At 41.4% G+C, this 14257-nt stretch overlaps 1 protein-coding gene across 3 annotated transcripts; it reads left to right on the top strand.

Annotated features, from left to right (window-relative positions):
- The first annotated feature begins 270 nt into the window (after window positions 1-270).
- On the top strand, window positions 271-13114 carry NFIL3 (nuclear factor, interleukin 3 regulated). Of its 3 annotated transcripts, none has more exons than XM_080638540.1 (3): window positions 271-407; window positions 1420-1540; window positions 11240-13114. In XM_080638540.1, exon 3 carries the CDS (start codon window positions 11429-11431, stop codon window positions 12803-12805), a length of 1377 nt encoding a protein of 458 aa, XP_080494666.1. In that variant the 5' UTR covers window positions 271-407; window positions 1420-1540; window positions 11240-11428; the 3' UTR covers window positions 12806-13114. The 3 variants fall into 3 exon arrangements, with proteins under 3 accessions (XP_080494666.1, XP_080494664.1, XP_080494665.1); XM_080638539.1 differs by lacking the exon at window positions 271-407 and adding an exon at window positions 1019-1285; XM_080638538.1 differs by lacking the exon at window positions 1420-1540 and having other exon boundaries at window positions 296-407.
- Window positions 13115-14257: the final 1143 nt, after the last annotated feature.

Raw genomic sequence — 14257 nt, 5'->3', positions numbered from 1 at the left:
GGCCCCCCCGCGCCGCCCCCCGCCCCGTCGGCGGTTATGCAATCGCCAGCACACAGACCTACTGTACCACACACCGCCCCGCGCCCCGCCCCGCCCCGCCCCCGGCCGCTCCCATTGGCAGTCCTCCGGCAGAGCCCGGCGCTGATTGGGCTGCCATGGCCGCCAGTCACAGCGCGGCGCGGCTGGCATGCGGGCTATGAGCCCCGCTCCGCGCAGCCCTGACCTACTAACACACATCCCTCCGCGCCGCCGCCGCACGTTCCCGCCTGGCCGCTGTGCTGCTGCCTGCACAGCGCGGCACGGCACGGCACCGCATCGCACGGCACCACACCACACCGCCTCTCGTCTCGTCTCGCCCGTCCGCGGCGCGGGGCGGGGGATGCTCGGCGCCCCGCGGTGCGCTGCAGGTAGGAAGGAGCGTACGCCCGCGGAGCGGTGCACGGCATAAACTTTGGATGTACGCCCGGGCTGCGGCACCCACCGCGCCTCGGCTGGGCTGGGTCGGGCCGGGCCGGGCCGGGGACCGCTGTTACATAATGCGAGCCCAAGCCGGCTCCAGCAGCCGCCGGGCGGGGAGTGGTCGCCCGGGCACGCGGGCTCTGCGTGCTGCCGCAGGACTCGGCGGAGGGGTGTCGGCGCGAGAGGCAGCCCGGCAGATGTCCGCCGAAGGATTCCATTGCGGAGAGGGAGGTGGTGGTCATTCCCGGCGTGCCGTACTGCTCCCCGCTCCTCTCCACAGCGAACCGCGGGCAGCGCCGCCGGAGCCGCTGTCCTGCATTGCATAATGTGCCGGCGTGGAGCGGTCCGCCGCTGCGGCCGCCGTGCGGGGTGTAGATCTGGGTCTTACCCGCCGCCCGCTCCTCGCCCCGGAGCCACTGGGAGCTGCGTGCCCCCGGAGACTGCTGGCGAGAACTCCCCCTCCCCTCCGTTGTCGGGCGGCGCTGGGGGATGTTGCCCGCGGGCAAACGGGATTGACGGCAGCGGCGGGGCCCTGTCCCCACGTCGTGCGGGGCCGCGCCTGCCCCGGCCCTTTTGGTCGCTTCTGTCGCTGTTTTTCAGGCGCTCCGGGACCGATCGCATAATAGTTCCTGGAAATGTTGCATTATGTAACCACAGAATTTGCTGGCAGGCGGGCTGGGAAGAGGGAGCTAATTATGCGATTTTATAATCTCCCTACAAAGAAACTAGGACAATCTCTCCCTGAAAAAAAAAAAGACCCAACTCAAAGCCCGTAACTGTAACAGATTCGGCTGAAGTGCGCTTAATAAGGGAAGTAGACAACTGGGTAAGCGGGGAGGCGAGGCGCGCTCGCCGGCTGCGTGCCGGGTGCCTTAAAACGAGATTTGTGTTGGTCTATATTTAGCTCCATCGCATTTTAGCAATTGTGGCTTCATGTGCTATTTCTGGTCTTTTCTCCAGAGCTGTGCGTGTAGACGTTCGAGGCCATTTGCTCGGATTTTTAACTCCACGCCTTCAGAGACGTTTTGAGATAAGGCTGTGGTTTTTTAGGAACGCATTTCGCCCAGACGCTGAGACATCGGTACGGGCTTTCACTTGCCGTTTCTTTAATAATAATAATAATAAAGGAACGGCTAATTTAGGGGAAGGAAGGCGTTCAGGAGGTTTCAGCCGCGCCGGGGGAAGCGGTGGAGCCGTCCTTCTCGTGGCCTGACCGTGGCGGGCGGGCAGGGGTCCAGGTGCCGCCGCCCCCGGGGGCAGCCGCCCGTATCTCCAGTAGGTCAGTGTGACAGACCCGGCAGCGGGGAGCGGAGCGGATAGAGCCCTCCCTGCGGAGCCCGAGTCCGCGCCCGCCTTCACCTTCTCATCCTTGCGCCGCGAGCGGGGGTCGCCGCGTCCCCGGCGGCTGTTGGAAGCCGTTGGTGGCCGTTGGGGCGCGGCGGCAGCGGGCGAGCGAAGGCTGGGGGCGCTGGCGCTCCCCCTCAGCCCTTTGTTCTGGGCTGGGGCGGCGGCGGGCGGGCGGGTAGATGAGGTTGGAGGGGGGGACGGAGGGTGGATTGCGCGGGGCCGTGCTGAGGGGGGGGGAGCGGGCCAGGCGCCATGAGCCGCCGGTCACGTAGGGGGTCGGCGGGCCAGGCCGGGCTGCCTTAGTGGCGGGCGAGGTGCGGAGCGGCGCTGCTGGGAGGACGCCGCCTTCCCGTGGTGCGGCCGCACACCTCGTCGCGCCCAGCGTCCCCACCTCTCTTGCCCGTGTGCCCCCTGCCTTGTCCCACCATCGCCTGCGGGCAGGGAGCGCCAGACAGAGGACCCCCTCTCCCCCCCCACCTTTCCCCGTCCTTCGCTGCCAGGTAGGCATGAGAGAGCCTGTCACACACCCCCTCCCGCCACCCCAGCGTTCTCGTGTTTCTCCTTTTACGTAAGGAGCAACAACAACAAAAAATGGCCATTGCCCAATTCTGCTATTTTGCCAAGTCATTTAGGTATTGCAGTGGTAAAAGCCATGGCTGGACGTCCCGTACTTTGGAGTCAGCTTGTGCTCTGTCCTCGACTGCTTGAAAGTTGCTGGTGATAACTTGGCTTTCACAATGAGGTTATTTTTATTTATTTGTTTTGTGTATGTGTGTATGTGACTAAAACTGTCCTTTAAGAATACAAAACCAACGTCACTGTGCTTGTGACCAAAACCTCCAGAGACATAACTGAGTACCCTGGCTGCTGTATTTACATTCAGTATACCTGCCATAGGTAGTAGCAGCAAAGTATTTTAAAAGTGTGATATTCTTAACAACATGCATAAACTTTTCTGCTACTTGATTGTTGGGGTCAAGTGCAGCTTTGATCATGAAGCTGTCTTGGTGTTACTGTTGTGTTAAAAACAATTGCATTTTTTTTCCCCCCCTGTCCTTGTAACTTGAATGATTGCACTCTGTTTCATTGTGTTTGCTCGTGTATATGCAACCTACTTTGAGTCATCTTTGCCCTCTTTGGTAATTAATCCAGAGCCTCATTTAAAATACTGCTATGTGCATCACTTTTACGGACCTTATTCAATCAAAATTTTGACTTTGATGGGAAACTTGAATGAATAAGGATTCAGCTTTTGGCCCAAAGACCTGATTTAAACCAAGGACTTCAAGGATTACCCAATACAGATCCTTAATGTCATTGGCAGTAGCAGGTATTGTTATAAGAGTTCTCATGTTACAGGTGTCTTTGGCTGTTGAAATGCAATGCACTTTAGAATGATCTGCCTCTACTTTACATTTTTATTTATATTTTTAACTCATTCTCCAGAGGATTCTTAACTATCTTTTAAAATATTCAGCTTCCTGGATTTGACCTCAAAGCCTGGAGTTTCTCCTTAATTTTTTTTTTGGTGCTCAGTTTTTGTTGTTTGGTTGGTTTTGTGTGTGTTTGTGGTTTGTTCGGGGGTTTTTTGGTTGTGGGTTTTGTTGTTTGGTTTTTTATATATATATGTATTTAAAAGAACTGATCTGAATGATGTCAAAAAGCTTAGTCTTCCCCAAAGTTATAAGTATTTTCATGACCTTCTCACAACTTATCTCATCCTAAGAAGGAAGAGTATTTGCCATGCTTTGGCTAAAGTTTATAGGATGGACATACATACCTTTTTTCTGTAGCAGTGAAGTCTAAACATTCTGAGAAGTGTATCAATACCATGCTGCTTTTTTCAATCCTTTATCTTGAAATAAAGCTCATAAATAAAATAAACCTTTAGCTCATTTTTAATTGACTTATTTTAACAAATAGTTATGCAAACTATCCTTATGCAATAGTTTTTTCCAGACAGCAATCGTGCTGCTGTTATAACATCACTATGATGCAATAATATGAACAATAAAATCCTCTGTTTGAGTCTTATTACACACTGTTAAGCAATGTATCTGACTCATCAGCTTAATTGACTCTTCTAGGTGACCTTGTCATGATCATTACAGCCAGTTATGAGATATAAATGTGCTTAGGATATGTAATAGGAAAAAAATGCAAATAGATGGCCAATTTCTACAGTCTGTTCTAAAAGAAAACGTCAGCTGATTTCCATGTTACAGTATTTTACAGTGTTTGAAAATAAATAAAAAAAACCCCACCCTGTTGTTGGTTTTGTGTGGTGGTTTTGTTTGTTTGCTTGTTTGTTTTGGTTTTGTGGGCTTTTTCTTTTTTAACAAGTTATATATAACTGTCTAATACTGATGCTAAGTATGACTATCAAAAATAAGATTGTGTAAGCAAGGGCATACTTGGACTTGGTTGAGAATGTGATAGAAGCAATGTTCTTAAACTTTTTGTATTAAAAGGTGAATCTGAAATCAATTATGATTAAAACCTCCTTAGATATCCTGGGGTTTTTTCGTAATTTGTGTGTTGAATTGATCCATGTCCAAATTAGCATACTGAGAGATTGAATCTGGTGACAGACATTACACAAATCTGTCTTCTGTCAGAAAGAGTGCTTTATTTGAGAGAGAGTTTTTTTCCCCCTTTTTTTGAGTTGTTCCGTCTTGGTGTAATTTTCAGTCTGTCACAAAGTATTTGAGTAATTAACTGGTTTTTATGACACAAAAGTGGCAGCACAGCAGTTAGCAGTACAGGTGCCAGATCTGCAAGACCTCCTCTTACAAAGGGAGCACAGCCCAATAAAGAAAATGGTGCTCAGCATGTGCAGTGGTCTTCCAGCCTGGACCATCTCACAGAATTGGAGTACTAAAAGATTGCTGTTTCTCTGTTCCATTTGCTGTGAGTGGTAGATTACAACATTTTACAGGAGATGTTTGGTTTACATATTTGTATTTAAGTTATTATATAACAAGGTGCATGTTTAGGGGCATCAGCTGGGATTAATAGACATAATTCTGCTGCCTTTAAATAGCACTATGTAAATTTAGGTCAGCTGAAGGGCTGGTCCATGCTTGGCATTTTAAGAACATAGTTCAATAATAGAAAGCCATTTGTTGTCAGAATAATTAACATTTGATTATGGTGGTGTGTTTTGGTTTTTGGTGGGTTTTTATTTGTTTGTTTGGGGTTTTTTTTCGATGGTTCTTAACTAGAGGAATTGAGATTGTATTTCCAGAATGTTGTTACTATTAAGTTACAGCTTTTCCAAGTCTAGTTTTTTCTTGCTGTCAAATAGCTATTGAAATTAGGAGATACATACTGTCATATAGTACTGTAACTTCACTAACTGTTGTTTCTATTAGGGTTTTATTAAAAAGACTGGAAAGTTATGTGATAATTAAAGTGGCATGATTTATGTACATGTACTACTTACCTATCTATAATGAAATATTTACACAAGTTGTGTATACATTTTCGTTGCTTCTCAGTTTTAAAGTTTTTCATGGCACTTTGAATAACATTCTTTAGCTTTTGTTTGCCATCCCTTAGATCAGTAAACAGTTTGTTTTGGAAAAATCGAACAGATCTGATAGTATCATATTGTCTTCCTAGGGGAATGGGAGAAAATATAGGTCAAATTTGTGCCTATTAAGCTCAACTGACCTTTTAGAGCAGTAGCTACCTTTAACATGTTTTGTACTTTCCAAATAATAATTTCATTTGCATAATTTGTGTAATTTACCTTTGGGAAGCAGGCTGTACTTTAATGAGTCATTTGTAGTTATTAAGATAAACAGTAACCTAAGTAATTTTCCCAACAATGAAAGCCTTTTGTAAAAATTGCACGTGTCATCATATTTCTGGGTACCGCTTGGAGCTGCATAATATAAAGGTTCAAAAATGTTCTAAGTTCCATGACAGACTAATTTTTCTATATATTTTAAATAGAATTGATTGATTTGATTTGTTGTAATAAATTATTTTTTTATATTCCCCATGGATTATATTGTGTAGACATCTCCCATTTTTTTTCTTTCAGTAAGATGATCAACATTTTAGCAAAAATGGGTCATCTTGTGCAAAGCTATCATCATCAGTGTTCCACTGACCTAATTACACGTTGATCCTGAAACTGTCAGCACTTAAGGTGCCCATGAAGTTGTTAGAAAAAGTAGCTGTGTACAGGATCAATAATTCTGCATTGCTCCATGCTGTTGTAATGGATTCAGGTCTCTAGGAGTGCAACTATATAATAGCAGTAAATGGTAGTCACATTTATATCGTGAATGCTTTTACCCTTTGTGACTATGGATAACCTGTCCATCATAGTGTAAAATGCAGTCATCTAAATTTTTTTTCCAGAAAATTGCAACTTTATTTGCTCTGCATTACCTAGACACTCTTGCCTGCAAATCCGTCCTAGGGATAATGTCACTTTTCCAGTGGAGCCCGTATTAAAGCTTTTCTTCAACAGGAATGTAATTTTGCTACAGTGTTTGATAAAAAGGCAAGAAAAAGTATATTGAAGGATTTTGGTGGAGGTTAGAATGAGGCCATATCCTCTGTTGGATTATGATAGACTTGAGGGGTGCAGGATTTCTGTGAAAAGTAGTAGAGGTAGAGCAACTCCACAGTATTTTCCAATATTTCAGAAATGTTGAGGCAGGCTGGGTACTCACCACCAAAGTTTAAACTCAGCCTCCTGTCCTGCGTGCTCAATGATAATATTTTTCTGTACCTCATAAAAGTCTCGAGATGGGTAACTGTTGTTTCTAAAACACTTTGACGATAAAGTGCTAACTATATGTTTCAGGTTTTTAAGGTTTGGAATGCAAACTGGTAATTTTGTATCTATGAACAGGTTAGACACCAGCTTTTGGTATGTAGACAGATTTTCAAAATAGCCTATGACAGAATGGTAGCAGTAATATAGTTAATGATACCTATGCAAAACATGGAGGGCAACAACTAAAAATATGCACAGACACACCAGTACAATCTTTTATTGCTTTTTCTGCAGTTTGACATATAGTGGTGATGGTGATAGAGGCGTTGTTCTTTTCTGAAACCAGAAGTTGTACTTGGCCATTATTTTCTTCCATTTTTGAAGAGCCGAGAGAGAAATCTTTGAACACACGGTGATGCAAAAGTGAATTGTGTTTGAGCATCCCAACTGCTAGAAATTTGATTTCATTTAGTTTCATAGAGTTACTTTCTGAATGTTAGAGCAATAGAATTAAACAATTAGCTATGTAATTCTAGTATATGTTTGAAAAGTTAAATACAAAACATAATACACAGTTACTCTTTGGGAAAGCACACACCTGGGGAGGCCCACAGACATTGTCTAAAGCAGAAATTACTTATGTAATTAAATTACACAGAAAAGAGAGAGAAAAGATTGTAGCCATGTCCTTCAACCCTTTGAAACATTCCAGTTCTTACAGTGTGAATACACAAATCCCCAGCATCAGATCCTTAATGTACAATTTTGACACAATCAGATCACTGAAGTACAAAGTCCATGGATAAATAAACTTGTCATGGTTTCTGCATACGTAATTTCTTGCTTCAGTAGCGTGAGTTCTATACAACAGTCTCATTAATACTTGGATGTGGGATTGTATCTTGCTTCAGTTGAAGCCAATGGCAAAATTACTGTGGGAGCAAGACTGGGTCTGTAATTAAGTTAATAGGGTCGAGTGTTATTACATTGTTGAATTGGCACTCAATGCCATTAACATCAACCAAACAACAACAAAAAATCTTTAACAGTGACTAATGTAAGGCAATGTTAAATGTTGGGTTTAGAATACTTTATGAGGAAGTGATAAAGCAATTGAAAAATTAATCATAAGGGAAAATACTGAAATTTGAAATATAGTCAGAGGAATCATTACAGTTCATTAATTTATGTGTAAATACTGATGTTTTCCAGTGGAATTATAAAATGTGAGTGAACTGAAATGGCTGGTTTCATTGAAGGCATTTTGCCATTATCATCAGATGGAATTTAATTTGCTTACAGACTCAGCATTGGGCTGATCCACAAGGGCTTTGACTCCTGTTTGTAAAGAAGCAATTCCAGTTACTATGATAAAAGTGCTCAAGGAAGATGTGGAAAGAGCTGAAGATTTATTGATGTTTTGTTAGTTCACTAAAGTAATGGTTAGAACTAACTACATTAAATAACAGACCAGTAAGTCTGTGTCAGTGGGTTACACATATGTCTTGACAGCTTTACTGATAGACTGTGACAGAGAGCAAAGTTGAATACTGCATGCGAAAACATGGTCAGTTTGACACGCACTGGGTATTTGCTGTAGACTCGCATGCTACTTACGTTCTGTCCCTTTGTGCCAGGAACAATGTGTACAGGAGCGAAGCGGACTAAACCAGGAGTTATCAGTGCTACAGTGAGCAGATTGTATGCTGGGACAACCCACGCTGCTGTCCCAGCATTGAAGTCCCGTAGAACAAAGGACATGAGTGCTGCAGGCTTTTGGGTTGTTAAGTGCAGCTCTGTGCCAATGTTGGGCTGCAGATTATGTTTGGGCATGCAGTTGAGTTTTTACTGGTCTGCAGACAGTCATACTGATGAACTATGCCAGTAGTCTACATTGATTTTTGGGGAGGGGGTGAAGGGGACACAATGACCTAAAAAAAACCAACAACTTTTTCTCCGATTATTATTAGTATTAGTAGTATTTTTCCTAGATCGTGGAGTTGGACAGACACCCAAATAGGATCATTTTCACCTTGAGACCATACAGAGAGACACAAAACCATATTCGTATCCTGATACAGTCTTGTTCAAGACTAAAGATACTCTTTCTATATTGTCAAAATGGAAGACTGGAATATAAGAGGGGAAAAAAAGTTGTATTCAAACTGTGTGGGTATAGTTTCATTCTTTTAATAAAAGCACAGCTCCTACATTTATAAGTACTTCTTTGCTGTTGCTGCTGTTTCAAGTAAGTGTAGATGATCCAGGGTACGTGGCAGATAAATATATAGAAAGTAATGATGTATGCCTATTAGTATGCCATTTCTAAGACAATCAATACCATTATTTGGATTTGAGCATAGTTCTGTAGTACTGCACAACAGAGCAAGATTTCTATATTGATAAGGCCCTGAAATTTACACAAAAGCTGGTTTGAACCTTTTGAATTCAGTGAGAGTTGGCCGAGATGCGTACTACGGGACAAGTAATGATTTCATGGGTATCTGGTCCATGTTATACTGCTTCCTACTGTGTGCCATAGAAGGTGTATGCATTTCCTGAGAAATGCAGTTGTTAATGATAAAAGTGAATACGTTGATTGCAGTGTATCAAGACAATTACAGATCAATAGCTGTGCATTACCAATGCTACAGGATAATGAAATGAAATCCTAGTATTTTTCTTCTTTTAATGTAAAGTTATTTTGCAGAGGCTGAATATTCTGTAAATGGCTCAAAAGTTCAGGTGGCCTTGTATTTATTTTTTTTTTTTTTAATTTTTAAATTATGTGTTCAGTGATAATTCTTTTTTTAAATTTATTGGGTTTTGCTGGATTTAAAATGGTATGCATATTAGTTAAACCATTGGTTACATGGAGCAATGAAAATGAAATGGACAAAATGGCTATACAGCTTTTTCAGCAAATCACATTGTACTGAATATTTGGACAAACAGATGTTGCTTTTTTGTGGGGCTTATTTTTGTTTTTAAACCTGATCCAGCTCCTGTTTAACTTGACAGAAAAATCCTTTTGACTACAGTTTGAATTTTGGATCAGGATCTAACTATGTAATTGCCTGTACATTACAGATACATTTCTTCTCTACAAACATGGCAATTTATGGTGCTGCCTTTGCACTGAAATGTTAGATGCTGTCTTTGGCGTGGCTGGCTTCTAACTCTATTTTCCATTAAGGCTGTATTATCGAAGACAAATAGTTACATGTCAGTAATTAACCACGGATTTTAGGAAATTCTACTTAGCTGTTCTATTAAATGTGTTAATTTTTCACGACAGAAGAGTTGGCATGGTTTGATGGAACAGAACCCAGCTTGAAACCTGAGTCTTTATGACCTTGCTTAATTGTTATTGCATCACTCACTCCTTTTTGCCTTCTGGAAAAGACAAGAGAAATTGGCAGAATACAGTTCGTTAATTCTTTTATAACTTTCCCAACTGATAATGTTAAAATTAGTTTCATTAGTCATTGTGAAGAGTTTCCCGATAAATAGAGACATTAATCTGAAGTGGCAGATTTTTTTTTTGATTTTTTTTTTTTTTTTTTGGTGGTGGTGTTACACAAACAAGAATCATTGCTGCCTCAATAGTCAATTCTATAAAAGCACTTGGTATACTACATTTACGAGGAACATGACTGACTGTGGAAAAATGAGATATTCGGAAGCTGTATCTCAGATCAAGACCAAACGATCCTATGAGAATAAACTATTTTTACACTAAGAGAAACTAAATAAAACAGGGAAATTTGAATGCTAGGTTCAAATTTAATGATTAAAATGTCTGAAGCTAAAAGTTAAGCTGGTTTTCTCTTGTTAATGGTAAGATTTTTAGATGTAAACTTCTGCTTTGATGCATACACTTTGCTAAAGGTGCATCTGCCTCCATGGTATTAGATTTCACTTTGTGATAAGGCTGTTTTTCAAAGGCAAGTTACTAAATGTTACTTCTGTTATATATTCTTCAATCCTGATTCTAAAGTTTTCTTTTTGATAGGCAGTATTTTTAATAGTTAGATATTTGCCCAAATGATGTGTATTTACTAGTTTGAATTGGTATGATTGATCAATAAGGCATTTTAAAATTCCAAGTGTGTGTGTAAACATTTGTGTATTTTGATATATGTGTATTTTAATAGGATTCAAAAGCAATAATTAAATTCTTAATAGCTTTAATGGATAGTGGTGTTATTTTAAGACAATAGAGAGCACTTCAGCTTCTCTAAATCAGCTTATGTTATTTTTAATCCATGAAGGACCCAAATAAATAGCATTTCTAAGTCATACACCACAGCTGTTTTCAGAAGACATGCTTTAATGTGAAAGAACAAGATACTTTCCAGTGCTGCTCATCAACGTGCCTGGTGTCCTTCAGTGTTAACTGCTGGAGATCTAGATTGGCCAGTGATATTATGGAAAGTTCTGTGACAACATTACTGTCAGATCAAAACTCAAATATTTTTTACTTGATTTTTCCTTGGATCATATAGCATTTTTTTTAATTTGTTTTGGAAGCAAATCTGCTACCTAGGTATCATAAAGCTTAGAGTATTGGTTGGGTGAGTGTTGAGTGGTTTAATGTCCCAAATGCTAGTCTAAGATTTTTATTGAACTCTGCTATTACATGACCTGAACCAGCAATTCCTAAGTTGTAATTAAATTCTCTATTTATTTCAGGTTTTTAAGAAGATCCCCATTGGATCTCCTATGAAAATTGGTTCTAGATACTTCTGTTTGAGAACATGAAAATAACGGAAGAATGTGTGTGGATTTAAAATTACTGTATTTACCAAGTTGTGGAGTGAGAAGTACTGGAGAAACAGCTTGCTCTGTTGCTTTTTGTAGATTTACTACAAATTGTTTCTGATGCAGCTGAGAAAAATGCAGACCCTTAAAAAGGAACACGGACCTGTTGACACAAGTAGCAATGTGGACAAAATCATAGTACTTAAGTCTTCTTTAGCAGAAGTGTCTGAAGAATTGTCTACAAATGAAGATATACTACTTACAGAAACAAGTAGTGGAAAAAGTAAATCTTCAGCTTGCCGGAGGAAGCGAGAATTCATTCCAGATGAAAAGAAAGATGCTATGTATTGGGAGAAAAGGCGGAAAAACAATGAAGCTGCCAAAAGATCTCGTGAAAAACGACGGCTGAATGACCTTGTCTTAGAGAACAAACTAATTGCACTGGGAGAGGAGAATGCGACTTTGAAAGCAGAGCTGCTTTCATTGAAGCTGAAGTTTGGTTTAATTAGTTCTGCAGCCTATGCCCAAGAGATACAGAAACTCAGTAGCTCAACAACTGTGTATTTCCAAGACTATCAGAGTTCCAAATCAAATATCAACTCATTTGTAGATGACCATGAACCAACTATAGTTGGTAGCAGTTGTATTTCTGTCATTAAGCATTCTCCTCAAAGCTCAATATCCGATGTGTCTGAAATACCGTCCATAGAGCATACTCAACCAAGTCGTATACAAAGCAGCTGCAGAAGTCCTGAAAATAAATTCCAGATTATAAAACAGGAGCCCATGGAATTAGACAGAGAGCCACGAGAGGATAGAGGTTCATACAAAGCATCCATATATCCAAGCTACATGGGAGCTACCTTTAACATGTACTCACATTCTCCTCCGCTCCTGCAAGTTAATAGGTCCTCCAGTAACTCCCCCAGAACATCTGAAACTGATGATGGTGTAGTTGGAAAGTCATCCGATGGAGAAGACGAACAGCAGGTTCCTAAGGGTCCAATCCATTCCCCAGTTGAACATAAAAATGTTCATGCAACAGTTAAAGTTCCAGAAGTGAATTCTTCAGCTTTGCCTCACAAGCTTCGAATTAAAGCCAAAGCCATGCAAGTTAAGGTGGAAGCAGTGGATAATGACTATGATACAACACGGAAGTTGTCATCCCCCATTGACATGTCCTCAAAACGACATTTTGAGCTTGAAAAACATGGTGCACAAAACTTGGTGCATTCTCCTCACACTCCTTTCTCAGTTCAGGTGACTAACATCCAAGACTGGTCACTTAAACCAGAACTCTGGCATCAGAAGGAACTCAACGTAAAAATTCAGAGTGGTTGCAAAACTGGAGTTGTTGAAATAAAAGACAATATCTACAATGTCTCCGAGTCAGAAAACCTGTATTTGAAGCAGGGCATAGCCAGCTTATCTGCAGAGGTTGCTTCGCTTAAAAGACTTATAACAACGCAACAAATCTCTGCATCAGACTCTGGTTAAGTTACTACTGAATAAAGGCTTACTGTTTTAAAGGATGTCATTTGCAGTAGATCAAAATGTTTTGTATTATGCTCAGTTTTCACTGGACTTGTGATGTCATTTCACTGTAATGTTCACATAAGGTCTGATTGGTGTCTTTTTGTGCGCAAGTTATTATGAAGACTAGGTTGTGTTATGATCACTATGCCTTGTGTATAGTCAAGTAGCCTGTACAAAGGCTGTATATAGTGAACTTTATTTTCTTTTGTTCTTCTACTATAAAGCGTGCAAGTTGCCAGTTACAATAAAATATTGGTGACAAACACAGAACATCTACTCCAGTTCAGTTGATTTTATGAACGTGTAAATAAGTTGTTAATTAAAAACTGGCTTTTTCTTACACTGTGCTCAACTTCACTTATGTGATTGGTTTTTACAGCCTAACAACCAAATTGCAATTTATGTGTGTAATCCTTCTGGCCACCTCTTTCCTTAACACATTTTTTTAGAACAGAATAGAAATAAAGTGAATATTTATAAGTAAGAGAGTACCAGTTTATAGCCTTAGCCTTCTTTAACTTATTTATTAGTAAAAGTTAACCAAAAACCACACAAATTCAAATCCAGTAACTGACTCAGTCTTGGATGAGACAGTATTGAGTTTCCTGAATGGTTTAGGGTGACCAGGCATTTTTTCAATATTGTAACTTGGTGTTTTAGGTGATATTAGTTAAGTTGGATATGTGTGTCTGCAAAGTTTTCAGAGCCTTGCAGTGACAGAATTGGGCACCACCATCTCTGTCAAGGGATGGCCTGTGTGCACAAGTGGTGCAGGCACAGGAGGAAGTACAGGCAGCGGCCATGCAGGAGAGCCTGTACCTTTTGCATGCATGGTTTTTTCCAGGGCAGATGGTGGACTGCCTGCAGGAAATGAAGGAGGCTACTTCAGCTGTGAACCCTGAGCTCAGCTAGACAAGTGGAAGGGGGCAGGCAGGAGCAGTAGCAGAGCGAGAGAAGATCTTCCACAATCTGTCTCAGTTCCCAGTGTGGGATATAATGCAGTGACACAAGCATGAAGTAAGTATTGCCATCGGTTTGGCCTTGGTTTCAATGGCTTAGTTATCTGAACTGGAATACGCTGGCTCATTATGGGGCATTTTGTGAGAACTCCTTAAATGTATAACTTAAATGTATAATAGAGACTATCTGAAGAGCTGCACAACTGAGATACGACCAGCCCCTTACAAATCATGCAAATGATACGTTCTTCACTTGACGACTAGACAGGGCTGTGCTGCTCTTGGTCTTTGAGAAGAGCCGTGGAACCATGGAGAGTAGCATTGCATCACACATCTGTCCTTGGTGTGGCTTACCAAAGTCTTTAGTTTTAAAGTTAAGAATAATTTATAAATAGAGCATATACTTGGCAGAGGTTCTTTTCATGATAATCCCCCTTCTGTTAACATACTAATA

This window comes from Psittacula echo, assembly GCF_963264785.1.
Source record: "Psittacula echo genome assembly, chromosome: Z".
Lineage (NCBI taxonomy): Eukaryota > Metazoa > Chordata > Aves > Psittaciformes > Psittacidae > Psittacula > Psittacula echo.
Note: the sequence above shows the minus strand (reverse complement) of the source record. Positions and strands in the feature narration are given on the sequence as shown.